Source organism: Bufo bufo, chromosome 1 (assembly GCF_905171765.1).
Source record: "Bufo bufo chromosome 1, aBufBuf1.1, whole genome shotgun sequence".
Taxonomy (NCBI): Eukaryota; Metazoa; Chordata; class Amphibia; order Anura; family Bufonidae; genus Bufo; species Bufo bufo.
The window spans coordinates 346,740,647-346,767,747 of NC_053389.1; the positions used below are offsets into that span (position 1 = coordinate 346,740,647).

At 45.4% G+C, this 27,101-nt stretch overlaps 1 protein-coding gene across 1 annotated transcript in view; it reads right to left on the bottom strand.

The window, feature by feature from the left end:
- The window catches only part of LOC121009531 (A disintegrin and metalloproteinase with thrombospondin motifs 2-like), a 775,073-nt gene that overhangs the window by 272,872 nt on the left and 475,100 nt on the right, over positions 1-27,101 (bottom strand). The window contains exon 13 of the mRNA XM_040442735.1: positions 19,713-19,846. Coding sequence (XP_040298669.1) covers positions 19,713-19,846 — 134 coding nt within the window. The remainder of the gene's footprint in view (positions 1-19,712; positions 19,847-27,101) is intronic.

Sequence of the window (27,101 nt, forward strand, 5' to 3'; positions counted from 1 at the left end):
ATGTGCAGACTTAAGCAAAGTTTGTCTGCCGCTAATTCTGTGCCAGTATTTTTCATCTTATAGTTTTCTCCAAAATGCTAGAAGACAAAAGCATTGTTCTGTGCAAGATCTGCATAATTCAAATAAGCTGTAGGTGTTCGAACACGAACACAGGCACCACGGCTCTATTGCAGCACATACAGCAGCATCACTCGATCCAGTGGGAATATAGAAGTGGCCACTAGCTAACGCAACAAGTGTTCTTCTTCTCCCGATCTCCTTTATGACAGCCAAGCGATATACACGTGCATTACAGTGTCCTTTTTGTCATCACGTACTGCTTCTTCCACTCAGACTTCTTCTCCTCCTCCTATTCAGTTTTGCTGCCATCCAATTCATAACGGAATGTGTGGCTAAGAAACAACTCAATACGCTGAGCAATGCATTGTTGTGCAAGCTTAACTCCCATCTGGCCAAATTGCTGCCGATGCATTTCCTGCTATACCATTTAGTGGATTCTGCAGCCTTTAGGGAGTCGATAGTGTATGCTCAGCCTTGCTGGAGTATACGTAGCCAGCATTATTTCACCAAAAAAGCCATCACCTGATTTGTCACATGGCAGAGAACGTGGGCCGCTCCTTGCAATACTCACTGTGCAGAAAGGTGAACAGGTGTTACGGGCAGGGACAATACATGCATTCTAAAGGCCACCGGGTCAACATTTTCCATGGCAGCGAAAGGCAGCACTGCAGCAATCCATTTGACAGAATAGCTATGGATTTGGTGGGGCCATTAGTAAGTTCTGCCCGAGACCACCAGTATATTTTGGTAGTGCTCAACTATGCCACCACGTATCCTGAAGCCATTCCACTGCGGAATACCTCCTTCAAGTGCATTGCTCAGGAGTTGATTTATATATTTTCCAGAACTGGCCTACCAAAAGAAATACTGGCTGACCAGGGTACACCTTTCATGTCCAAAGTTATGAAAGAGCTCTGCAACCTGCTGAAAATTAAGCAGCTAAGAACCTCTGTATATCATCCCCAAACAGATGGCCTCGTGGAGAGGTTCAATAAAACCTTAAAGGGGATGTTGAGAAGGGTGGAAGAAAAGGATGGGAGGGACTGGGATTATCTATTGCCATATCTTATGTTCTCCATCCGAGAGGTCCCCCAGTCCTCCATTGGCTTCTCTCCATTTGAGTTATTATATGGGAGACATCCCAGGGGATTGCTGGATATTGCCAAGGAGACTTGGGAGAGTGAGGCTACCCCTTACAGAAGTGTGATAGAACACATGGCCCAAATGCAAGATCGCATCAGCAGTGTTATGCCCATCGTGAGGGAGTACATGCAGAAGCCAGAGCAGGGTGTACAATAGAGCGGCCCAGGTGAGGCAGTTCAACCATGGGGACCGGGTACTAGAGCTGGTTCCCACGGTAGAAAGCAAATTTTTGGCCAAGTGGCAGGGTCCTTTTGAAGTAGTAGAAAGGGTTCGAGAAGTCAATTATAAAATACATCAGCCTGGGAAAAGAAAGCCCATCCAACTCTATCATGTCAATTTAATTAAACCTTGAAAGGATAGACAGTCCCTGGTAGCGGTCACAAAAGCGCAAATGGACTGTCACACAGATATTGAAAAGGTTGCAATAGGTGACACCCTGTCCAAACCCCAAAAACAAGAAACCAAGGAGTTTCTACAGCGGATATTTTTACAGACATGCCAGGCACTACAGATGTCATTCAGCATGACATAGTCACTGACCCCAAGGTAACGATAAACATTAAACCGTACAGAATCCCTGAGGCTCAGAGACAAGTGGTCTCTGGGGAGGTAAAGCGTATGTTAGCTCTGCAGGTTATTGAGGAATCCAAAAGTTTGTGGTCCAGACCCATTGTATTGGTGCCTAAGCCAAATGGGATCTGGCGGTTCTGCAATGACTTCCACCGTCTAAATGAAGTCTCTAAATGTGATTTCTATCCTTTGCCCCGGGGAGATGAATTAATTCAAAGGTTCGGACCAGCTAGGTATATTAAAAAACTTGACCTCACCAAGGGGTACTGTCAGATTCCCCTATCAGAGGAGGCAAAGGAAAAGACTGCCTTCTCCACCCAAGATGGGCTCTTTCAATATACCAGGATGCCCTTTGGGTTACAAGGGGCACCCGACACTTTCCAGAGAGCGATGGACAGGGTCTTGGGGCCCCATAAAAGGTACGCAGCAGCATACTTAGACGATATTGTGGTCTTTAGCATGGACTGGGAATTCCATCTAGGTAAGGTACAGGCTATACTGGATTCCCTCAGGAAAGCTGGCTTTACTGCTAAGGCTACTTTTACACTGGCGTTTTGGTTTCCGTTTGTGAGATCTGTTTCAGGGCTCTCAGAAGCGGCCCAAAATGGATCAGTTCAGCCCCAATGCATTCTGAATGGATAAGGATCCGTTCAAAATGCATCAGTTTGGTTCCGTTCCGCCTCCATTCCGCTCTGGAGGCGAACACCAAAACGCTGCTTGCTGCTTACAATGTAAGTCAATGGGGAAGGATCTATTTTCACTGACACCATATGGTGCATTTGAAAACCGATCCGGCCCCCATTGACTTTTAATGTAAGACAGGACGGACGTTTTGACGTTGCCTTTTTTTTTTTAAAGAGTAATGCAAACGGATCCGTTCTGAACGGATACAAACGTTTGCATTATCGGTGCGGATCCGTCTATGCAGATACTAGACGGATCCGCACCGAACGCAGGTGTGAAAGTAGCCTAACCCGGAGAAGTGCGCCGTTGGGTTAGAGGAGGCTCGCTATCTGGGATATATTGTAGGGAAGGGCACAATAAGACCACAGGTAAACAAAGTGGAGGCAATTCAGTAGTAGCCACGGCCTTGGACAAAAAAAACAAGTGAAGGCGTTCTTGGGGATTGTTGGCTATTACCGCAGATTTGTCCCAAACTTTGCCTTCATCGCAGCACCATTAAAAGACCTTACAAAAGGGAGAAAGTCAGTAATGGTCCAGTGGTCTCAAGAGGCAGAAAAGGTGTTTCAGGACCTTAAAAAAGCCCTATGCAGTCAGCCTGTGCTGATTGCACCAGACTTCTCAAAAGAGTTTATTGTCCAGACCGATGCCTCAGAGATTGGTTTAGGGGCAGTAATGTCACAAGAGGTAAATGGGGAAGAACACCCCATCATATATTTGAGTAGAAATTCACCTCCTGTGAGAGAAACTACTCAATAGTGGAGAGGGAGTGTTTAGCAATAAAGTGGGCCCTCGTGGCGCTACGGTACTATTTGGCAGGTAGGAAGTTCCGCTTGGTATCAGACCTGGTATCCCGCCCTGCACCTGGACCTTCGCAAGCACCATCAGCGACCACATCATAGAAACATAGAATGTGTCGGCAGATAAGAACCATTTGGCCCATCTAGTCTGCCCAATATACTGAATACTATGAATAGCCCTTGGCCCTATCTTATATGAAGCATGGCCTTATGCCTATCCCATGCATGCTTAAACTCCTTCACTGTATTTACAGCTACCACTTCTGCAGGAAGGCTATTCCATGCATCCACTACTCTCTCAGTAAAGTAATATTTCCTGATATTACTTTTAAACCTTTGCCCCTCTAATTTAAAACTATGTCCTCTTGTAGCAGTATTTCTTCTTTTAAATATTCTCTCCTCTTTTACCTTGTTCATTCCCTTTATGTATTTAAAAGTTTCTATCATATCCCCTCTGTCTCGTCTTTCTTCCAAGCTATACATGTTAAGGTCCTTTAATCTATCCTGTTAAGTTTTATCCTGCAATCCATGTACTAGTTTAAAAGCTCTTCTCTGAACTCTCTCCAAAGTATCAATATCCTTCTGGAGATATGGTCTCCAGTACTGCGCACAATACTCCAAATGAGGTCTCACTAGTGCTCTGTAGAGCGGCATGAGCACCTCCCTCTTTCTACTGGTAATGCCTCTCCCTATACACCCAAGCATTCTGCTAGCATTTCCTGCTGCTCTATAACATTGTCTGCCTACCTTTAAGTCTTCTGAAATAATGACCCCTAAATCCCTTTCCTCAGATACTGAGGTTAGGAATGTATCACTGATTTTATATTCTGCTCTTGGGTTTTTACACCCCAGGTGCATTATCTTGCACTTATCAACATAAAATTTTAGTTGCCAGATTTTTGACCATTCCTCTAGTTTTCCTAAATCCTTTTCCATTTGGTGTATCCCTCCAGGAACATCAACCCTGTTACAAATCTTTGTGTCATCAGCAAAAAGACACACCTTACCATCGAGGCCTTCTGCAATTTTGCTGATAAAGATATTAAACAATATGGGTCCCAGAACAGATCCCTAACAAGACCAAGGTAACAAGACCATGTTCTGAATATACTGCATTGACTACAACCCTCTGTTGTCTGTCCCTCAGCCACTGCCTAATCCATTCAACAATATGGGACTTCAAGCGCAAAGACTGCAATTTATTGATAAGCCTTCTATGTGGGACAGTATCAAAAGCCTTACTAAAGTCTAGATATTCGATGTCTACTGCACCTCCTCCGCCATCTATTATTTTAGTCACCCAATCAAAAAAAATCTATAAGATTAGTTTGACATGAACCCATGCTGTTTTTCATCTTTCAATCCATGGGATTTTAGATGTTCCACAATCCTCTCCTTAAGTATGGTTTCCATTAATTCATTAATTTCCCCACTATTGATGTCAGGCTTACTGGCCTATAGTTCCCCGATTTCTCCCTACTACCTTTATTGTGAATGGGCACAACATTTGCTAATTTCCAATCTTCTGGGACGACTCCTGTTACAAGTGATTGGTTAAATAAATCTGTTAATGGTTTTGCTAGTTCACCGCTAGGCTCTTTTAATAGCTTTGGATGTATCCCATCAGGCCCCTGTGACTTATTTGTATTAATTTTAGACAGCTGACTTAGAACCTCTTCCTCTGTAAAGACACATGCATCAAAAGATTCATTAGTCTTCCTTCCTAACTGAGGTCCCTTTCCTTCATTTTCCTTTGTAAAAACTGAACAGAAGTATTCATTGAGGCAGTCAGCTACTAATGGTATGGCTGTGATTGGCCAGTGCAGCATGTGACCCAGCCTCTATATCAGCTGAAGTCACGGAGCGCTGCACATAACTCTGCTGTGCTTAGTGTAGGATGTGAAAAAACAAAGTGTAGCAGCACAACGGAAAAAAGGGTAAATACCGTTCCTTAATGTGGTGGTGCCAGCCATGTCGGGAGTCAGTCCCGAGCTCCCCCAGATATAGATACACTTGTGAAGAAAACCGCAGCAATCTCCAGTCTTGAATTTCCAAAGGTTTATTTACCAGCACAATGCGACGTTTCGACCTGTGTGGTCTTTTTTTTTTAAGCAACTGAGAGTGTGAACTGAGCCAAATACATATACCCTCTTAGATAGGTCACATGACCCAATTAAGTATGTTAATCAGCAATTACATATTCAAAATATATGCCACCTCTCTCTGTGATACCCAACTATGGGGGCTATTAAACACCTTATTCCAAACGGGATTCTTCATAATGCATAAAACATAAAAACGTAGTTACTGCAGTGCTTGATGGGAACCGGGGGTACATTTCGCTAAGTAGACCGTCCATTTAGTATATGTCCAGTGGAAAAACATGCTCGGCTCGGCGTTCCTCTATGTCTAGGGCGCATGCGCGCCATCGTCAATGGGATACGATGCTATCTCGCTGCGCCTGCGTGGAGCACACCCCGCAGGTACCATGGAGACCGGACGCCAAACAACCCCGCCTCTCCATGCGCACAGTGTGCCCGACACACGCAGCCACTGGATCTGGCATCAGGCTCCCAGCTCTTGCGCTGTGCGTCTCCAGTCGGCGCCATGGAAACACAATAAACAGCCCTGTTATCGCTCATCATATTATTCGGTAGCACATTCTACTTTACTCTATAAATATCTCAGCTACATCATCACCAATGGCCATTTTTATCGGACATTCATATTGATAAGGGCAACCTAGTCTATCGTCCACAGGATCCAAGGGAAGCCCAGTTATACGAGTTTTTACCAGAGAAAATCAAAAGCTTGGAGTCGGCCATATTAAGATGATTTAAAGGTAAAGTAAATAGTCCCATTTTCATAAATTTCAGCTTCATGGTTAGAGGGCTCATATGTTCATTCTATTGGGGGAAGGGGGGGCTGTGTCCCCCATCCCGATCAGGTATAGGTCATAAACCCCCCAGATCCAGTATGGGTCATCACCCTCCTCACCCCCACAGAACCACTCTAGTGTCCTAATGGGTGGCACATCTCCCCACATTTGACATTGACATCTCCCCACATTTGACATTTTTGGGCAAAATACTTAATATTGCAGCCCTTGCTACATCTGTTATTGTTAAAAACAAGTTTGAAATACTTCAATCATTTTATGGCTTTGAAATAACACCCATTTTTGGCAATAACCTTCATCTTGGGCCTCTGCCGCATTAGTCAGTGTGCAATTTAAGCTAGAAATACAGCTATAATTTACTGGGTTTTAAAAAAACACCCTTTTTGCGCAAAATACACAATTTTACAGCCCTTGCTGCATCTGTACGTATGAAATTCAAGGGTTATATACTGCTGTCATATTATGTTATTAAAAAAACACAATTTTGGGCAAAAAAAATAATTTTTGCAGCCTTTGCTGCATATGTCATTGTGAGATACACCCTTTAGATACTGTCGTTCTATTCTGCTTTTAATAAAACACCCATTTTGGCCAAAAATCTTTAATTGCGGCCTAGTCTACATCTGAACGTGTGAGATACACCCTTTAGATACTGTGGTTCTATTCTGCTATTAATAAAACACCCTTTTTGGGCAAAATACACAATTTTACAGCCCTTGCTGCATCTGCACGTGTGAAATTAAACAGTTATATACTGCTGTCATATTCGGTTATTAAAAAAACAGCCATTTTGTGCAAAAAGCTTAATTTTGCAGTCTTTGCTCATATGTCATTGTGGGATACACCCAAAAATCCTTAATTGCGGCATAGTCTGCATTTGTACGTGTGAGATACACCCTTTACATACTGTCGTTCTATTCTGCTATTAATAAAACACCCATTTAGGGCAAGATCCTAAATTTGAGAAATATGAGGAGAGCGTCAAATAAGGGAAGTGGCCCAGGTCGTGTGCTGCTGGTGGAGCTCCTGTTGCAGGGAGAGGACGTGGTCGATCTGTGCCAGCTACACGCACAAGTGAAACCCCTTCCTCAGGTGCGAGTAGGCGTCGGAACCTGCAGCGGTATTTGGTCAGGCCTACGAATGGTGTGGCCAGAACAAGTACAGGCGATAGTAGATTGGGTTGCTGACAGTGCCTCCAGTTCCTTCACATTGTCTCCAACCCAGTCTCCTGCTGAAAGATCAGAGTTGGCACCTGCAGACGATGTCCATCAGTCTTTCATCTCACCCCCTTGCAAATCAGCCAAGCAGTCTGAGCCCCAAGTCATGCAGCAGTCTCTTCTGCTTTTAGATGACTCTGTTAGCAGGGTTTCCTAGGGCCATCCACCTATCCCTGCCCCAGAAGTGGAAGAGATGCCCAACCACTTATGTTTCAAGATGAGTGCATGGGAGGACCATCGCAGCACGTCTCGGATGATGACGAAACACAGGTGCCAACTGCTGGGGCTTTCGAAAGTGTGCAGACTGACAAGAAGGGCAGGGGTTAAGACTGGGTGGAAGATGATGTGGAGGACGATGAGGTCCTCGACCCCACATGGAATCTAGGTCATGCGAGTGACCTGTGTAGTTCGGAGGAAGAGGCGGTGGTCGCACAGAGCCACCAGCACAGCAGAATAGGGAGCAGGGTTCAAAAGCAGAGCGGCCGTCCCCTAGACAGTACGCCTGCTTCCCACCGCAGCAAGGGACCGAGCACACCAAAGCCAGCTCCAAGGAGTTCTCTGGCGTGGCAGTTCTTCAGACAATGTGCTGATGACAAGAAACAAGTGGTTTGCACGCTGTGCAATCAGAGCCTGAAGCGAGGCATAAACGTTCTCAACCTGAGCACAACCTGCATGACCAGGCATTTAAGTGCAAAGCACGAGCTGCAGTGGAGCAGACACCTCAAAAACCAAGAAAGGTCTCTGGCTCTGCCAGCAACACCACCATCTGGGTCACCAAGCATCTCCACAATGTCCCACGGAAACATTTAGCTCTCCATCTCCCAAACACTGGAACGGAAGAGGAAGTACCCCCCTACCCACCTGCGATCCCTGGCCCTGAATGCTAGCATTTCAAAATTACTGGCCTTTGAAAAGCTGTCATTCCGTCTGGAGGAGACAGAGTTTTAAAGGCCTTATGGCGGTGGCTGTCCCACAGTACGTCGTGCCCAGCCGCTACTACTTTTACAGGCAAGCCATCCCTTCCCTGCACAACCAAGTGGGGAACAAAATCAGGTGTGCACTGTGCAACGCCATCTGTGGTAAGGTGCACTTCCCTACGGATACGTGGACTAGTAAGCATGGTCAGGGACGTTATATCTCCATAACAGCACACTGGGTAAATGCAGTGGCGGCTGAGTGCCTGAGGCAGATAGCAGTTTGGTGCATGTCCTTCCACCACTGCTTCAGTTTGCCTCCTGTTGCTTCCTCCATATACTCCGCTTCCTCATCCTATACCGGCTCCTCATCCGGTCAGCGTAACACCTTCACCACCAACTTCAGCACAGCCAGGGGTAAACGACAGCAGGCAGTTTTAAAACGTATCTGTGTGGGGGACAAACCCCACACCGTGCAGAAGCTGTGGACGGGCCTTGAACAACAGACCGATGAGTGGTTGGTGCCAGTGAGCATCAAGTCCGGCCTGGTGGTGTGCGATAATGGGCAAAATCTCGTAGCAGCTCTGGGACTAGCCGGTTTGACGCACATCCCTTGCCTTGCGCATGTGCTGAATTTGGTGGTGCAGAGATTCCTTAAAAATTACTGCTGCATAAAGTGCAGGCAGTCTGTTCGCGCTTTCGCCATTCTCACCCTGCTGCTGCTCGCCTGTCAGCGCTGCAGCTTAACTTCGGCTTTCCCACTCACCACCTCATATGCGACGTGCCCACAAGGTGGAACTCCACCTTGCACATGCTGGCCAGACTGTGCAAGCAGCAGGTGATAGTGGGCCTCCATGCGAAACTTGTGTTCCTTGTTGCGCTGTTTCGAGCACTCCACCAACATGGCCAGTGCCGATAGCGCCGTTCTCAGCGTTACTATCCCACTTCTATGCCTTCTTGAAAAAAAGCTGCTGGCGATGTTGGAAGAGGATGTGGCACAGGAGGAGGAGGAAGAGGGATCATTTCGTATGGTTTCCGGACAGTCATTCACAAGTGGCTCCGAGGGTGGGTTCATGCACCCACAAACGCCAGGTATACAATTGTCCAGCCATGGCACAGTTCTGGAGGATGACGAGGTGGAGGATGAGGAGGAGGAGATGGAGGAGGAGGAACCTTGTTCACAGCAGGGTGGCACCCAGACCAGCTCATGGCCATCACTGGGGCGTGGCTGGGGGGATACAGAGGGCACAGACGATACACCTCCCACAGAGGACAGCTTTTCATTGCCTCTGGGCATCCTGGCACACATGAGCGATTACATGCTGCAGTGTCTCCGCAACGACCGCCGAGTTGCCCACATTCTAACTTGTGCTGATTACTGGGTGGCCACACTGCTGGATCCCCGTTACAAGGACAACGTACCATCCTTAATTCCGTCACTGGAGCGTGATCGTAAGATGCGCGAGTACAAGCGCACGCTGGTAGCCGCGCTGCTGGTGGCATTCCCACCTGACAGCGGGGGCACAGTGGAAGCACAAGGCGAAGGCAGAGGAGGAGGAAGAGGTAGCCAACGCAGCTGGGGCACCGCCAGCACCTCAGAAGGCAGGGTTAGCATGTCTGAAATGTAGAAAAGCTTTGTCAGCACGCCACAACAACCAGCACCACCAGCTGATATGGAACGTCTTAGCAGGAGGCAGCATTTCACCAACATAGTGGAGCAGTATGTGTGCACACGCCTACACATACTGAATGACGGGTCTGCCCCCTTCAACTTCTGGGTCTCCAAATTGGGCACATGGCCTGAGCTTGCCCTTTACGCCTTGGAGGTGGTGAACTGCCCTGCAGTCAGTGTATTATCTGAACGTGTGTTTAGCACGGCAGGGGGCGTTATCACAGATAAGTGCAGCCGCCTGTCCACAGCCAATGTGGACAAGATCACGTTCATTAAAATGAACCAGGCATGGATCCCACAGGCCTTGTCCTTACCTTGTGCAGTATAGACATGTGTACCGGCCTTACCCAGCCAATGTTATACTACAGCGCAATTGCTCCTTGTTCTATTTTTGATATTGCCCCCTCTTTTGGGGTGTACCCTAATAAAATAAAAAAATGTAAAAATTAAAACCAAAAACCAGTGTTAGCTACCTCGTCCTCCTCCACCGCCGCTTCCACCTACACCGCTACATCCACCGCCTCCTCAAACTCCTACTCTATATGGACCTCCACCTCATAAATCAAGTTATTTTTTTTATTTGTACCGTACATATTTTATTTTATGTAATTTCACTAATTTGTCTGTTACATTTTCAGGTAAAATTCACAAATTTTTGGGTGCGATATACCACTGCTCTACCTTGTAGACAGGTAAAAAAAAAATCTGTAATTTGTCTGTTACATTTTCGGGTGAAAATAACCAATTTTTGGCTGTTATATACCCCTACTCTACCTAGTTGACAGCTTAATAAATGTCACTAATGTTTCTTTAACATTTTCGGGTGACAAACAATTTTTGGCTGTGATAGACCCCTGCTCTACCTAGTAGACAGGTTAATAAATTTCACAAATTTTTCTGTTACATTCTTGGGTTGACATTTTTTCAATTTTTGACGTGAATAAACCCCTGCTTTGCATAGGTGACAGGGACTTAAATTTCAAAAATTCATCTTTAATTGGTCCTTTCCTTCGATCCTTCTGCTTTAATAATTTTTCCCATATTTCCGCTCGATCAAAATTAATCCGTTTATCTCTCTTGGATGTCATCTCTCTTTCTCATGCTCCCTCTCCGGCGTGGAACCCTGATTTGCCGATAACCGTGATCAACATGGTAGGCTCAGAAAAGAACATCGAAAGTTGAGATATCCAAATGGATGGTGGACATCACGGGGGCACCTCTGCATAGGTGACAGGAACATAAATTCAAAAAAATTGTCTGTTACATTGTCAGGTGACATTTTACCAATTTTGCCGGATAGAAACCCCTGCTCTGCATAGGTGACAGGGACTTAAATTTCTAAAATTTGTCTTTAATTGGCCCTTTCATTCGATCCTTCTGCTTTAATAACTTGTCCCACATTTCCGCTTCATCCCATTGCAGTCATTGACCGCCCTTGGATGAGGTCTTCCTTTCTGACGCTCCCTCTCCGGCGTGGAACCCTGATTCGCCGATAACTGTGATTAACATGGTAGGCTCAGAAAAGAACATCGAAAGTCGATAGAGAAGATATCCAAATGGATGGTGGACGTCACAGGGACGTGCAATCAGGAAGAAGTTATCTAGAGTCAACAAAGCTGCAGCAGGGCCCTTTCCTGTCTAACGTTTTCTAATCCAAAATACCACAGTGACATTCCCTGTAATTTTGTATTAATCATTAAAAGAGTCCTGCATTGTTATTTATCGTCACTACCTCCCCGAGTTGGGAGTGGGTAATTGCTGCGCGCCCCCTCCTTAACTTGGAAGCTTATGTTTCAATACTTTGTCCCACATTTTTGCTCGATTACATTTTAATTTTATCCATTGACCTCCCTTGGATGTGGTATCCCTTTCTCAGGCTCCCTCTCCGGCCTAAAACCCTGATTCCCCGCCTCCCGTGATCACCATGGTTGGCGCATAAAAGAACATCGAGAGTTGATAGAGAAGATATCCAATTGGATCGTGGACATCACAGGGATGTGCGAAATGGTGAAGCAGTATGTGTGCACAGGCCTACACGTACTGAATGATGGGTCTGCCCCCTTCAACTTCTGGGTCTCCAAATTTGGCACATGGCCTGAGCTTGCCCTTTACACCTTGAAGGTGCTGGCCTGCCCTGCATTGTCTGGACGTGTGTTTAGCACGACTGGAGGGGGTTATCAAAGGTTATATTTCACAATGTTTTGGGGTGTACCCTAATTTGAAAAAATATAAATAAATTAAAAACCAAAAAGCAGTGTAGGCTACCCCCTCCTCCACCGCTGCTTCCACCTACACCGCCACATCTATCACCTCCTCAACCTCCTACTCTATATGGACCTCGTCCTCCTAGATCAAGATTATTATTTTTACATTTTTACGTATTTTATGTTATTTAAAGTAATTTCCCTATCCACATTTGTTTGCAGAGCACTTGCCATGCTCTTAACCACTTTTGATGCCATTTGCAGCCCTCTAGCCCTTTCCATGACATTTTTACAGCCATTTTAGTGCTCAAAAGTTCGGGTCCCCATTGACTCCAATGGGGTTCGGGTAAAGTTCGGGTCCCGAACTCGAACTTTTTTGTGAAGTTCGGACGAACCCGTCGAAACCGAACATCCAGGTGTCCGCTCAACTCTACTTGGGAGCATTCCTCTCCAGTGTTCCAGAGAAGGGAAAAGACAAGACTCTGCACAAAGGTGACTCCTGTATGCCTGCCTGTTTAAAAATGAACTGTTATATGACACATGAGGGCTGAAGATAAGTGCTTTATGTGACTGAACTTTGATGGGCTGAAGGCAAGCCATCCTGTTGGAACAATTTTTGTTGTTGTTTTTTCCAATAAAACCCTTATGTTGCATCCAATCCTGCCAACTGCCTACCATTTGTAAAGCTAACTCCCACTATAATATATATATATATATATATATATATATATACGGTATATATATATATATATATATATATATATATATATACACACACACACACATATATGTTAATTCTTAGCTAGTTTTCAAATTTTTTATGGTGGTAAATTTATATACCACGGTTTTGGCATGCACGTTCACAAAAAATATCTGCTTACGTACGTCCTGCACCCCCTGAGTCAGTAAAACCAAGTCAATTTCAGGTAGTTTTAGATTAGATTTTTTCACACAATGCACCATCTGCTTGCGGGCGACCTGCACCTGCTGAGCGCCAGTCAGTACAGACAATTACTGACCGCGTCTGCTCAGGCCAGCAAAATCCATATTTAGCAGTTTGTCTCCAGAGCCCTGCTGTGTGCCCATACAGCAGTCTACAAGCACATATGTGGTGTTGACATGTTACCCCTTTTGAAATTGAAAATGGTCATTTCTAGAGATGAGCGAACTTCTGTTTTAAAATTCGGCATACAAGGTTTGGGTTATCTAAGAATTCCGTTATGGATTCGGCTTCCACGGACCATAAAACTTCTTGGAGTTTTTCACTGTCTGGGGACCTCAGGAATTTTTTACGTGAGACATGGCACCTAAAATTTGTGTCTGCCTATTCGGCCTGCATGTAAACTCCATATATTGCAGTTTGTCTTCAAAGTCCTGCCATGCACCTATACATCAGTTTTTGATTACATATGAGTTTTTGCCGTATTCAGGGGAAAATGTGTAACATATTGGGGTGCATTTTCTCCTGTTACTGTCACGGCTGAGGATGGGGAAAACCATCAGCCGTGCGATGTTAAAGGAAAGTCAAGCTGCTAGGCCAGAACAACAGAATTAGGGAGCAGGTCACCTACTACAGCGTCCCTAATTCTGACCCTGACTCCTAGCTGTATGAGCCGACCCTGATGGTAGGAGGGCTCATACTCCGGAACCTGGGGTCCCTATTAGCCCTCAGGGTGGCCCTGAACTAGGAACAGGGTAAGACGACCTGTTCCTCCTAGATACGGAGGAACAGGAGTCTCACAGGCCTAGCTGCAAGGAATGGGGAACAGATACAGCATATAGATATGGCAGGTGAGTGAAACTACTTCCACACCTACCTGCCACAGACACACTGACTGGATCCCGTGCTCACAAGCTGATGTCCACACCAAACATAAATGGACACAGCACACACATAAACACACAGGAACCCAGATCCATAGCTGCAGTAAGAATAACACCAACAGAAAGCATAACATCACCACAACATACTTTATCACCGCAAGGGTGGCCCTCACTGGAGAGATGGCACAAGGCTACCAGGAGGATGACTCCAGCAACATGCCTGGAGTACTCCTCAGACCTCAGGCTTCCAGCAGGAACTAAATAGGTCAAGCAGCCACACCCCCACACACACTAGGAAAGGAGTTAACCCTTCCATCACCAAACAGGGCAGTGAAGCCACTCAAAGGGGAAGTGCAGACACACATAAACCCCGTGCACACCTAACAGGAAAAGTGCACACATATAAACACAAATTGCCATAGGCAACCGCATGCATAGACAGTGAGCAGCCCAGCAACAAGCTCAGGCTGCTACACTGCCAAGAACACCATGTTGCCAGCGGCAACCGCACGTGAGGCAAAACACTCACAGCTGCGGTGAACAACCAAACGACTGCTGAGAACTGCATGCGGACTCTAAGAGTCACGACCACAGCATAGTCGTGACAGTTACCCCTTGTGGAAGTGAAAAATTTTCATTTTCACAGCCAAGTGTTTCCTAATTCTATGAAACACCTTTGTGGTCAAAGTGCTCACTACATGCCTTGAAAGATTCCTTGAGGGGTGTAGTTTTCAGGATGGGGTCACTTTTTCGGGTTTCCCCTGTAGGGGTATCTCAGGGTATCTTCATATACAACATAGCTCCCAAGATCAACTTCTGTAAAATCTGCCCTCCAGAAGACATATGGCGGTCCTTTCCTTTTGAACTCTGCCATGCGTTCTTACATCAGTTTTTGATCACATATGGAGTGTTGCCATATTCAGGGGAAAATGGGTAGCAAAATGTGGGGTGCATTTTCTCCTGTTACTCCTTGCGAAAAATATGGGATTAAAGCAACATTTTCTTAAAAAAAATATTTTTTTTAATTCACGGCCAAGTGTTTATAAATTCTTTGAAACTCTTGTAGGGTCAAAGCACTCAATACACCTCTCAATAAATTCTTTGAGGGGTTTAGTTTCCAAAATAGGGTCCCTTTTGGGGGTTTTCACTGTAGGGATATTTCAGGGTCTTGTCAAATGAAACATGGCACCTTAAAACCATTCTAGCAAAATCTGCACTCCTTGCCTTCTAAGCCCTGATATGCACCCATACATGAGTGTACAACAATACATGGAATGTTTTTAGAAACTGTAGAATTAGGGTAATACATATTAAGTTTTTTTTTTTGCTGTTAACACTTGCTATTTTACTGGGGGGGAAAATGATTAAAATGAAAAATCTGCAAAAAAAAAGGTGACATTTTTAAATTTAACCTCCATTTTGTATTAATTCCTGTGAAACACCTGAAAGGTTAACAAAGTTTGTAAAAACAGTTTCTAATAACTTGGTGTGTAGTTTCTAAAATTTCTGTCATGTAAGCCCCACAAAGTGACTTCATAACTGAATTGGTTCTTAACCCCTTCCCGACTGCAATCTGTATATATACGTGATAGCTGCACATGCCCCGTGCAGCTATCACGTCTATAAACGTCAAGACAGTTCTTTAATCCAAGCGCTGCAAAGCGCTTGGATTAAAGCTTCTGCCCCTGCACTGCTGCTGTCACGGACAGCCTACAGTGCAGTAATGCCGGCAAGGGACCAATCAGAGTGGCCCCTTGCCGACAATCGATCCGATTGGTTAGTCTGTGCAGACTAACCAATCAGATCGCGGCAGTGGAAAAAATGCCGGTTTCAGGCTCTGATCTGCGCTCTGCAGATCACAGCCTGAAATCAGGTAGTGTCTCTGTGGCCCCCAATCTGCCTCCAACACCCCCCTGTCCACGCTTGCCCCTGATGCAGTAGTTCCCCCGCTCGATCCATATTCATGTAGTCCCTCCCTGATGCGGTCCGCCCCATGCTGTCTCCCCGCCCCTCCTGCCCCAGCCTCCCTCACCCTCAATGTTAGCCGCCGTACCCCAATACCCCCCCTTTCCAGCGCTGCCCCCGATCCTGTGCCCCCGCTGTGTGTGATGGCGGCGGCTCCATTCCTGAGCCGCCGCCATCAGCAGCAAGTGTCAGCTCTATGCTGACACTCTGCTGTAACCCCATAGATGCAGCGGTTGCGGCATCTATGGGGTTAATAGAGGGAGGGAGCTCCCTCTCTCAACCATAGGGGCTGCAGCGCTGTGATAGCAGCGTCCGATGGTTGCCATGGCAACCGGACGCTTTGCAAAGGCGTCCGGTTGCCATGGCAAAGGCGTCCGGTGCTGCCACCTACAGGGCATCTAATAGTATTATACTTTGTAATGCAAGAGCATTGCAAAGTATAGTACAGCCATCAGCCCCATTGGATCTTCATGATCCAAGAGGGACTTGATAAAAAAAGAAAGTGAAAATAATAAAAAAAAAAAAAAAAAAAATTTAAATTAAAAAAAGAAATTGCCCTTTCCTATAAAAAAAATGAAAAAATAAAATAAAATACACATTAGGTGTCACCGCGTCCGTAACGACCGTCTCTATAAATATATCACATGATAGACCCAGTCCGATAAACACCATTAAAAAAAATAAAAATAAAAGTGCCAAAAAAGCTATTTTTGTCACCTTACATCACAAATAGTGCAACAGCAAGCGATCAAAAAGGCTTATGACCCCCAAAATAGTACCAATCAAACTGTCACCTCATCTCGCAAAAAATGATACCCTATTTAAGACAATCGCCCCAAAAATATAAAACCTATGGCTCTCAGACTATGGAGACACTAAAACATCATTTTTTTGGTTTCAGAAATTATTGTGTAAAACTTAAATAAATAAGAAAAAGTATACATATTAGGTATTGCCACGTCCGTAACGATCTTCTCTATAAAACGATCACATGACCTAACTCCTCAGATGAACGCTGTAAAAATAAATAAATGAAAGCTGTTCCAAAACAGCCAAATTGGTCACCTTGCCCCATAAAGTGAAATAATGAATGATCAAAAAATCCTATGTACCCAAAAATGGTACCAATTAAAACCTCAACACTTTCTGCAATAAAACGAGCCCCCTGCACAAGACGATCGGCAGAAAAATAAAAAACATATGGCGTTCAGAAAACCAATCCAGCAAAATCTGCCTTCCAAAAACCGTATGGCATTCCTTTACTTCTGCGCCCTGCCGTGTGCCCGTACAGCAGTTTACGACCACATGTGGGGTGTTTCTGTAAACCGCGGAATCAGGGTAATAAATATTGAGTTTTGTTCGGCTGTTAACCCTCAATGTGTTAAAGAAAAAAAATGCAATAAAATTGAAAATCTGCCAAAAAAGTGAAATTTAGAAATTTCATCTCCATTTTCCTTTAATTCTTATGGAACACCTAAAGGGTTAAAAAAGTTTGTAAAATCAGTTTTGAGTAACTTGAGGGGTGTAGTTTCTACAATGGGATCATTTATGGGGGTATCCACTATGTAGGCCCCACAAAGTGACTTCAGACCTGAACTGGTCCTTATAAAGTGGGTTTTGGAAATTTTCTTAAAAGTTTTAAGAATTGCTTCTAAACTTCTAAGCCTTCTAACGTCCTAAAAAAAAAAAAATGATATTTCCAAAATGATGCCAACATAAAGTAGACATATGGGAAATGTTAAGTAATAAATATTTTATTAGGTATGAATTTCTGTTTTAGAAGCAGAGAAATTGAAATTTGGAAAATTGAGAATTTTTCAAAATTTTGGGTACATTTTGGATTTTTTCATAAATAAAGGTGAAATATATTGACTCAAATATATGACTATCATGAAGTACAATATGTCACGAGAAAAAATCTCAGAAAGGTTTGGATAAGTAAAAGTGTTCCAAAGCTATTACCACATAAAGTGACACATGTCAGATTTGTAAATTTTGACCTGGACATTAGGGCATCAATGACCTTTGGTCATGAAAGGGTTAAAGTCAGTTTTAGAAATTTTGTTGAAAATGTTAAAAATAACTTCTAAAATTCTAAGCCTCGGTACTTCAGAAAAATAAGATGACATTTTTAAAATGATGCATGAATGATTAACATAAAGTAGACATACGATGAATGTTATTTTATAACTATTTTTATAAGGTGTCACTATTTGTCTTAAAACCTGAGAAATTGAAATTTTGGAAATAGCCAATTTTTTTAAATTTTCTGTAAATTTTTGATTTTTATTTTATGAAGGTAAAACATATCAACTCAAATAAATTTTTAACCCTTTGGCTACCTGAGTTTTTTTTTTTTTCATTTTTGCGTTTTAATTTTTCTTCCCTATTTTCCGTGAGAGAACTTTTTTATATTTCCAGTCACATAGCTGTATGATGGCTTATTTTTCGTGGGACAAGTTGTACTTTCTAATGCCACCATTAATTATGGCATAAAATGTAGTGGGAAGCGGGCAAAAAATTCCAAATGGGGTGTAATTGGAAAAAGAAATGCAATCCTTCGACCGTTTTACGGGTTTTGTTCCCACGGCGGTTTGTTTACGGCAAAACTGACCCATGCCCTTTATTCTCTGGGTCAGTATGATTACAACAATACCCCACATGTATAGGTTTTTTATGTGTAAATAGTGTAAAAATAAATTAAAACTTTGAGATTTTTTTTTTTTAAATCACCATACTCTGACCCCCATAACCTTTTTATAGTTATGTCTACTGAGCTGATTAGGGGCTAATTTTTTTAAAGGGACAATTCATAGTTTTTATTGATACCATTTTGGAGTGTGCATGACTTTTGGATCACATTTTATTTCATTTTTTTGGGTAAGACAAGCAATGAAAAAATAGCAAATCTGCCATTTTGACCCTTTTTTAATATTATGGGCGTTTTCGGTTGCGGTGATACCCAGGATGTTTATATTTATTGTTATTTAGGTATTTTTTTTATTATACAGTAAGGGAGTGATTTTAAAAAAAAATATTATTTTTTTTACTTTATTAAAAAAATAAAATAAATTTTAAGGCTCATAAATGACCTTATAAATGATATTTTTTTAATTTAAAATTTTGACCTATAAGGGATTTAAAAAATGACAATTTCTTTGCTTTTTGCTCATTTCTTATGTTGGCCTGCCATCTGGTGGCCAAAATAAGAATTGCAGCATTAATGCTCTGAATTTTTTCATAGAGACGCATTCAGCGCATGTACTGAAGTCCCGATTGGCTGCACAGAGCTTCAGTACTACGATTTTTGCGCATTCAGGTGCCGTGATCTTACTTGATCACGGCATCTAAAGCATTTAATTACCGCAAACGGCATTATTGCCGGTTGCGGTAATTAGCTGTAGGTCTATGCTGTTTGAAACAACAGAGACTTGCCGGTCATGATGCCCGCTGCACGCGCGAGCTGGCGTCAGGCTTGCACAGCGCTTCCAGCACCATACATGTACGGCGTTAGTAGCGAAAGGGTTAACATAAATTATGATGTTGATGACCTCCATTCAGGATGCAGTTTTCCATTTAGCAAGTTTAGCAGCCTCATTAAACCCTGGTGTTCTGCATTGTGGAAATGATTTAATTAATTTCAGCTAGCTACAATAAAAAACTGCATCCTGAATGCATGTCAGAACTGCACTGTGTGCCAGCACCCTAAGGTGAAAAATTGCTCTGTCTTGAAGGGGTTAATCAACAAACATTTATTACTTACCAGACATTCACCTCGAACACAGATATTGTGAGAATCTTTATATGAGCATTGTGTTCCATCATGTACTAGTCTTTTCATATACACCACATCTCCAGTTTCTTTTGACTGACAGTAAAGATGACACCTTTCCTTTTCTGTAAGAGATATAGAAATAATGCTACAGTTAAGTCATAGCATTAAAGAATTTTCAGTATTAAACTGGCTGACATTAGCGATGTGCTAATGTCAGCTGCACCTAACTCTGCTATTCTAATGATTATCCGTGCCCCCGTTACTGTAGAATTCTTACTTTTATCATATGTAAATAAGCCTCTAGGAGCAGGAAGGGTTGCTCCTGCACCTAGGGGCTCCCGTCTCCCACCTCAAGTCACGCCTTCCAAGTGTTGATTGACAGGGCCAGGCATAATTCGCTTCCTTCTGCCTGCCGTGTGCCTTGGGGAAATCTCGCGCTCTTCGGTATTCTGCGCAGGCGCGGTGAGGAAGTTTTTTTTTTAAATGTCCCAAATGCCCTAATAATACTTGTTCTAATGTATTTTATATATGGATTTAGCATTTTTAATAGAGATATTTCCCCCTAAGGCTACATGCACACTGCTGTTGTTTTGGTCCGCATCCGAGCCGCAGTTTTGGCGGCTCGGATGCGGACTCATTCACTTCAATGGGGACGAAAAAGATGCGGACAGCACTCCGTGTGCTGTCCGCATCCGTGGCCCGCAAAAAAAATATAACATGTCCTATTCTTGTCTGCGCTTTGCGGACAAGAATAGGCAGTTATATTAAAGGCTGTCCGTGCCGTTCCGCAAATTGTGGAATGCACACGGACGCCATCCGTGTTTTGCAGATGCGCAATTTGCGGGCCGCAAAACACACAACAGTCGTGTGCATATAGTCTAAAAGCGAAGATTTCCTGTGTGTGCTAAATTCACTATTCTCCACACTGCTGACGTCTCAGCGGTGTACCGTGTGTGGACTCTATACCTTATGAATGGGGCCACAGAGAACAGTACGGGCAGGAGCACACATTGCAGCTCCTGCCTGTGCCCCCCGAAGTTTACTAAATGCTGGTATATCACATGTGCTATGCCTGGATTAGCTGAGCAGGGTGGGCTCCTGCATGTAAGCTTTTAGACTAGCGAAGCAGGAGCCGCTCCGCTCAGCTAATCCTGGCATAGCACCTGGTTACAGGATACCTATGTGCAGGGCCGGTTTTAGAAAAAGTGTCACCCTGGGCAAAATTTTAAGTGGGGCCCCAAATCCTGAAATATTGAGCAGTTTGACAAAACTTTGTAGGCACGGACAGTGGTTGCAACCACAGCAGCTGAGTGTAGAATGCCATTATCTCTCTTTAGCCTTTCCACTGTAAGCAGCTGATCCTGCAGCCTCTTTGGGTATGTTCACACAGAGTATTTTCTGTGCTTAAAAAAACCTATTGCAGAATCCGCATCACCCCTGAAGTGAAAGGAGAGCAGAGTGTGCATGCATGGTCATCCTCCATTATGCAATGAGTGTTCTGATAATAGCTGATCACTGGCTCTCTTAATTTTCAAAATTCGATAGCAGGGAATGGAGATAATGCTGTGCATGCACACTGTTATGGGGGATCTGTGGAGGACACACTGTTATGGGGGATCTGTGGAGGACACACTGTTATGGGGGATCTGTGGAGGACACACCGTCACAAGCACCACACGAGCATGCCATTTGGTGGTGCCCTGGAGTCACACAGAGCCCACAGGACACAAGGCACTCACACAGAGGAGGCACAGGGAGCTCACACAGAGGGGGCACAGGGGGCTCACACAGAGGGGGCACAGGGAGCTCACACAGAGGGGGCACAGGGAGCTCACACAGAGGGGGCACAGGGAGCTCACACAGAGGGGGCACAGGGAGCTCACACAGAGGGAGCACAAGAAGCTCACGCAGAAGGGAACACAGGAAGCTCACACAGAGCACAGGAAGCTCATGCAGAGGGAGCACAGGAAGCTCATGCAGAGGGAGCACAGGAAGCTCACACAGAGGGAGCACAGGAAGCTCACACAGAGGGGGCACTGGGAGCTCACACAGTGGGGTCATACGGGGGGGCACAGGAAGCACACACAGCGGGCACAGTGATCACACACAGAGGGGGCACAGCGAGCTCACACAGGGGGGCACAGGAAGCACACACAGTGATCACAAACAGAGGGGGCACAGGAAGCACACACAGCAGGCACAGTGATCACACTAAGAGAGGGCACAGGGAGCGAACACAGCGGGCACAGGGAGCGAAGACAGCGGGCTCACACAGGGGGGGCACAGGAAGCACACACAGAAGGCACAGGGATTACACACAGAGAGCACACACAGTGGGCACAGGGAGCTCTTACAGCGTGCACAGAGAGCACACACAGTGGGTACAAGGAGCACACAGGAGGGGGGCACAGGTAGCACACAGGAGGGGGGCACAGGGAGCACACAGGAGGGGGGCACAGGGAGCACACAGGAGGGGGGCACAGGGAGCACACAGGAGGGGGGCACAGGGAGCACACAGGAGGGGGGCACTGGGAGCACACAGGAGGGGGGCACTGGGAGCACACAGGAGGGGGGCACTGGGAGCACACAGGAGGGGGGCACTGGGAGCACACAGGAGGGGGGCACAGGGAGCACACAGGAGGGGGGCACAGGGAGCACACAGGAGGGGGGCACAGGGACCACACAGGAGGGGGGCACAGGGACAACACAGGAGGGGGGCACAGGGGAAACACAGAGCTGACAGTGGGAACTCACAGGTCAGTAACCATCAGTAGTTGAGGGCAGTGCAGGGCTGCTACAATGAGAGTGTGACCCCAGCAGCCCTTCATCCCCTCCACAGACACTGCTGCATGCTAGATGGACTTACCAGGTGCTGTATGAGGTTCCTGGGACCTCCTGCAGTCCAGAAGCTGAGGTCAGAGCCTGTGGGTTGGACACAGCAGAAGGCCCAGTCATCTCAGTCTGACGTTTGGGCTTTGCAGCCAGGAGCAAGTGCAGGCAAAGGGAGGGGCTATGTTAGCTCCACCCACACAACGTCCTGATGCTGGTCTGTGGCATCAGGATTGTGGATAATGCTGGCCTCAGTGGCCTGTCACCGAGCTCTGGCGAGACGGGGAGACTGTGTGTGGGAAGTGGGGGGCAATACTTAAAGGGGTTCTGCAGTTTTTTTAAACTGATGATAAATCCTCTGGATAGATAATCAGCATCTGATCGGTGGGGGTCCGACACCCGGGACGCCTGCTGATCAGGGGCAGGGCTAAGCTCTGTTCACTTGAATGGAGCTTAGCCGCGCCCAGGCCAGTGATACTAGTCGTGACGTCACTGGGCCTGCGGTAAACAGTGAGAAGGCCGCGGCGCTACTGCCAGCGCTGCTGCCTTCTCAAACAGCTAATCGGAAGGGGCCCCGGGTGTCAGTTTTCCGCCAATCAGATGCTGATGATCTATCCAGAGGATATATCATCAGTTTAAAAAAACTGCAGAACCCCTTTAAGTATCTAACAGCAGGGGGCACCTTTTGGAAAGGGGGGTCTGGCCAATTGCCCTGTTTGCCTCCCCCCCTAACGCCGGCCCTGCCTATGTGCTATGCCACCATTTAGTAAACTTCAGGGGGCACAGGCAGGAGCAGCAATCTGTGCTCCTGCCCATACTCTGTTCTCTGCGGCCCTATTCATAAAGTGTAGAGTCCGTACTCCTCTGAAAGTCAGCAGTGTGGAGAATAGTGAATTTAAAGCGCACCGGAAAATCTGTGCTTTAGGCCTCATGCACACGACCGTTGTGTGCATCCGTGGCCGTTGTGCCGTTTTCCTTTTTTTTTTCGCGGACCCATTGACTTTCAATGAGTCCGTGGAAAAATCGGTAAATGCACCGTTTTGCAGCCGCATCCGTGATCCTTGTTTCCTGTCCGTCAAAAAAATATGACCTGTCCTATTTTTTTGACGGACAACGGTTCATCCGCGTCCGTGATCCGTAGGTTACTTTCATACAGACGGATCCGAAGATCCGTCTGCATAAAAGCTTTTTCAGAGATGAGTTTTCACTTCGTGAAAACTCATATCGGACAGTATATTCTAACACAGAGGCGTTCCCATAGTGATGGGGACACTTCTAGTTAGAATATACTACGAACTGTGTACATGACTGCCCCCTGCTGCCTGGCCGCACCCGATCTCTTACAGGGGGCTGTGATCCGCACAATTAACCCCTTAGGTGCTGCACCTGAGGGGTTAATTGTGCATATCATAGCCCCCTATAAGAGATCAGGGGCTGCCAAGCAGCAGGGGGCAGACCCCCCTCCCTCCCCAGTTTGAATATCATTGGTGGCCAGTGTGCGGCCCCCCCTATTGTAATATCATTGGTGGCCAGTGTGCGGCCCCCCCTATTGTAATATCATTGGTGGCCAGTGTGCGGCCTTCGTCGGCCCCCCCTCCCTCCCTTTATTGTAATATCATTGGTAGCCAGCGTGCGGCCCCCCCCTCCCTCTATTGTAATATCATTGGTGGCCAGTGTGCGCCCCCCCCGGCCCCCCCTCTATTGTATTAATATCATTGGTGGCCAGTGTGCGGCCTCCCCTCTCTCCCCCTACCGATCATTGGTGGCAGTTACTTAGCAATATTACAATATTAGAAGCATCATACTTACCTGCTGCACTGTCTGTGACCGGCCGGGAGCTCCTCCTACTGGTAAGTGACAGATCATTAAGCAATGCGCCGCACAGACCTGTCACTTACCAGTAGGAGGAGCTCCCGGACGGTCACAGACAGCGCAGCAGGTAAGTATGATGCTTCTAATATTGTAATATTGCTAAGTAACCATGGCAACCAGGCCTGCAGTAGCGTCCTGGTTGCCATGGTTACCGATCGGAGCCCCAGCGATTAAACTGGGACTCCGATCGGAACTCTCCGCTGCCACCAATGATCGGGCGGGGGGGGGGGGGGGGTGAGGGGAAGCCGCACACTGGCCACCAATGATATTACAATAGAGGGGGGGCCGGGGGGGGGGGACCGCACACTGGCCACCAATGATATTACAATAAAGGGAGGGAGGGGGGCCGACGGAGGCAGCACACTGGCCACCAATGATATTACAATAGAGGGGGGGCCCGGGGTGGTCCGCACACTGGCCACCAATGATACTACAATAGAGGGGGGCCGGGGGAGGGCCGCACACTGGCCACCAATGATATTCAAACTGGGGAGGGAGGGGGGGTCTGCCCCCTGCTGCCTGGCAGCCCCTGATCTCTTACAGGGGGCTATGATACGCACAATTAACCCCTTCAGGTGCGGCACCTGAAGGGTTAATTGTGCTGATCACAGCCCCCTGTAAAAGATCGGGTGCTGCCAGGCAGCAGGGGGCAGTCATGTACACAGTTCGTAGTATATTCTAACTAGAAGCGTCCCCATCACTATGGGAACGCCTCTGTGTTAGAATATACTGTCGGATCTGAGTTTCACAATGTAACTCAAATCTGATGGTATATTCTAACATAGAGGCGTTCCCATGGTGATGGGGACGCTTCAAGTTAAAATATACAATCGGATTGAAGAAAACTCAGATCCTATGGTATATTAACTCCTGACTTTACATTGAAAGTCAATGGGGGACGGATCTGTTTGAAATTGCACCATATTGTGTCAACGTCAACCGGATCCGTCCCCATTGACTTGCATTGTAATTCAGGACGGATCCGTTTGGCTCCGCACGGCCAGGCGGACACCAAAACAACTTTTTTTTCATGTCCGTGGATCCTCCAAAAATCAAGGAAGAACCACGGATGAAAAAACGGTCACGGATCACGGACCAACGGAACCCCGTTTTGCGGACCTTGAAAAAATACGGTCGTGTGCATGAGGCCTTAGGGGATTATATCTCTAGTAAAAATCAAATAAAATACATTAGAAAAAGTAATATTAGGCCATTTGGGACATTTAAAAAATAATAATAATCATTAAAGAATAACTAAACCGGAGTAGAATTTTAATAAGATGTCCCTGTTTTTAGTGTATACCAATAAATTACAGTTTTATACACTGCACACACCTCACTTCCCCTCATTTTCCGTGAATTTAGATGTCCCTAATGCCCTAATAATGTATTTTCTAAAATACTTTATTAATGGATTTAGTATTTTTATTAGTTTCCCCTCCCTAAAGCGCCTAAAATTGACATTTCCGTACATCGCTGACTGCTCAGCAGTGTGCGGAGTCCGGGCTGTAGACTATTTGTGAATGGGGCCGCAGCAGCGCGTGCGGGCAGGAGTGCATATTGCTGCTCCTGCCCGTACCCCCTGGAAGATTACTAACTCCTGGTATAGCACATGGGTACTGCCTGCTCCGCCAAGCTAAGAGCTGACATGCAAGACTCTTAGCTTAGCGGAGTGGGCAGAAGCAGGAGCCCGCTCCACTCAGCTAATCCTGGCATAGCACATGGGTGGTTGTCAGCAATGTACAGAAATGTGAATTTTAAGCGCACAGGGAAAGCTGCACTTTAGGGAGGGTAAACTGTAATAAAAATAATTTTACTCAAAAGTTTAGTTACTCTTTATAATGCATTATAATAATAATTTTTATGGCTCTGGTACAGAGAAAAAAAAATGTAACTTGTCTTAAACGTTGAATATATGCAGCTCTGGAAATCATTGAGTCCATAGTTGGGCCTTTAGTAAAGGTCAACATATTTCTTCAAATTTACTATACTCCTAAAATATTCTTTCTGTAATTAAAGAGGACTTTTAATTGAGGGTCATTTCCTTTATATCACTTGGGAATATATAATTGTAAAGGCATTCTGGAAGGGCATGCTGGAGTCTCAAAAGCAGGTGGACTTACCTAGAATGGTCAATCCTAGTGTGTGCCTTCTCCTACTGGCAGAAAAACTAATATTCTTCTAAATTAAAAAGATCCCAAAACTCGAACTATTTCTGTCTGGGTGATTCTGCTGAAATCAAACTTCATAATGTATAAAACAGGTTATCAGGCCCACGGCTCTCGGAAAAAAATGTAGAATATCTGGAATCTGTGGATAGGTAGTTTCTCTCTCGTGAGTCTAGTTGTTCTTGGTTTTTTTTTTTTGTTAGTTTTTTTGTTTTTTCTGGGGGGGGATTTTCTTTTGTAACTATCGATGATAATTTTCTTTTTTTGGAGGAGAGTTATTAGACAACATGTTGTAGTTGTACTATGGCTGGTGTGCATGATTCTATTCCAGGAGAATTATATGGATTATAACAGCACATCCCATATTTAGGCATCACGTATGTACATGTCAGATTTTTGGTCTGCAAAAAAGTGGTATTGTTCCCACTCCTGTCAATAGAAAGGGCTATTCTCATTTTCAAAATCGGACAAGTATATAACTTGTGGTGAAATGCTCTGATTGGGGACT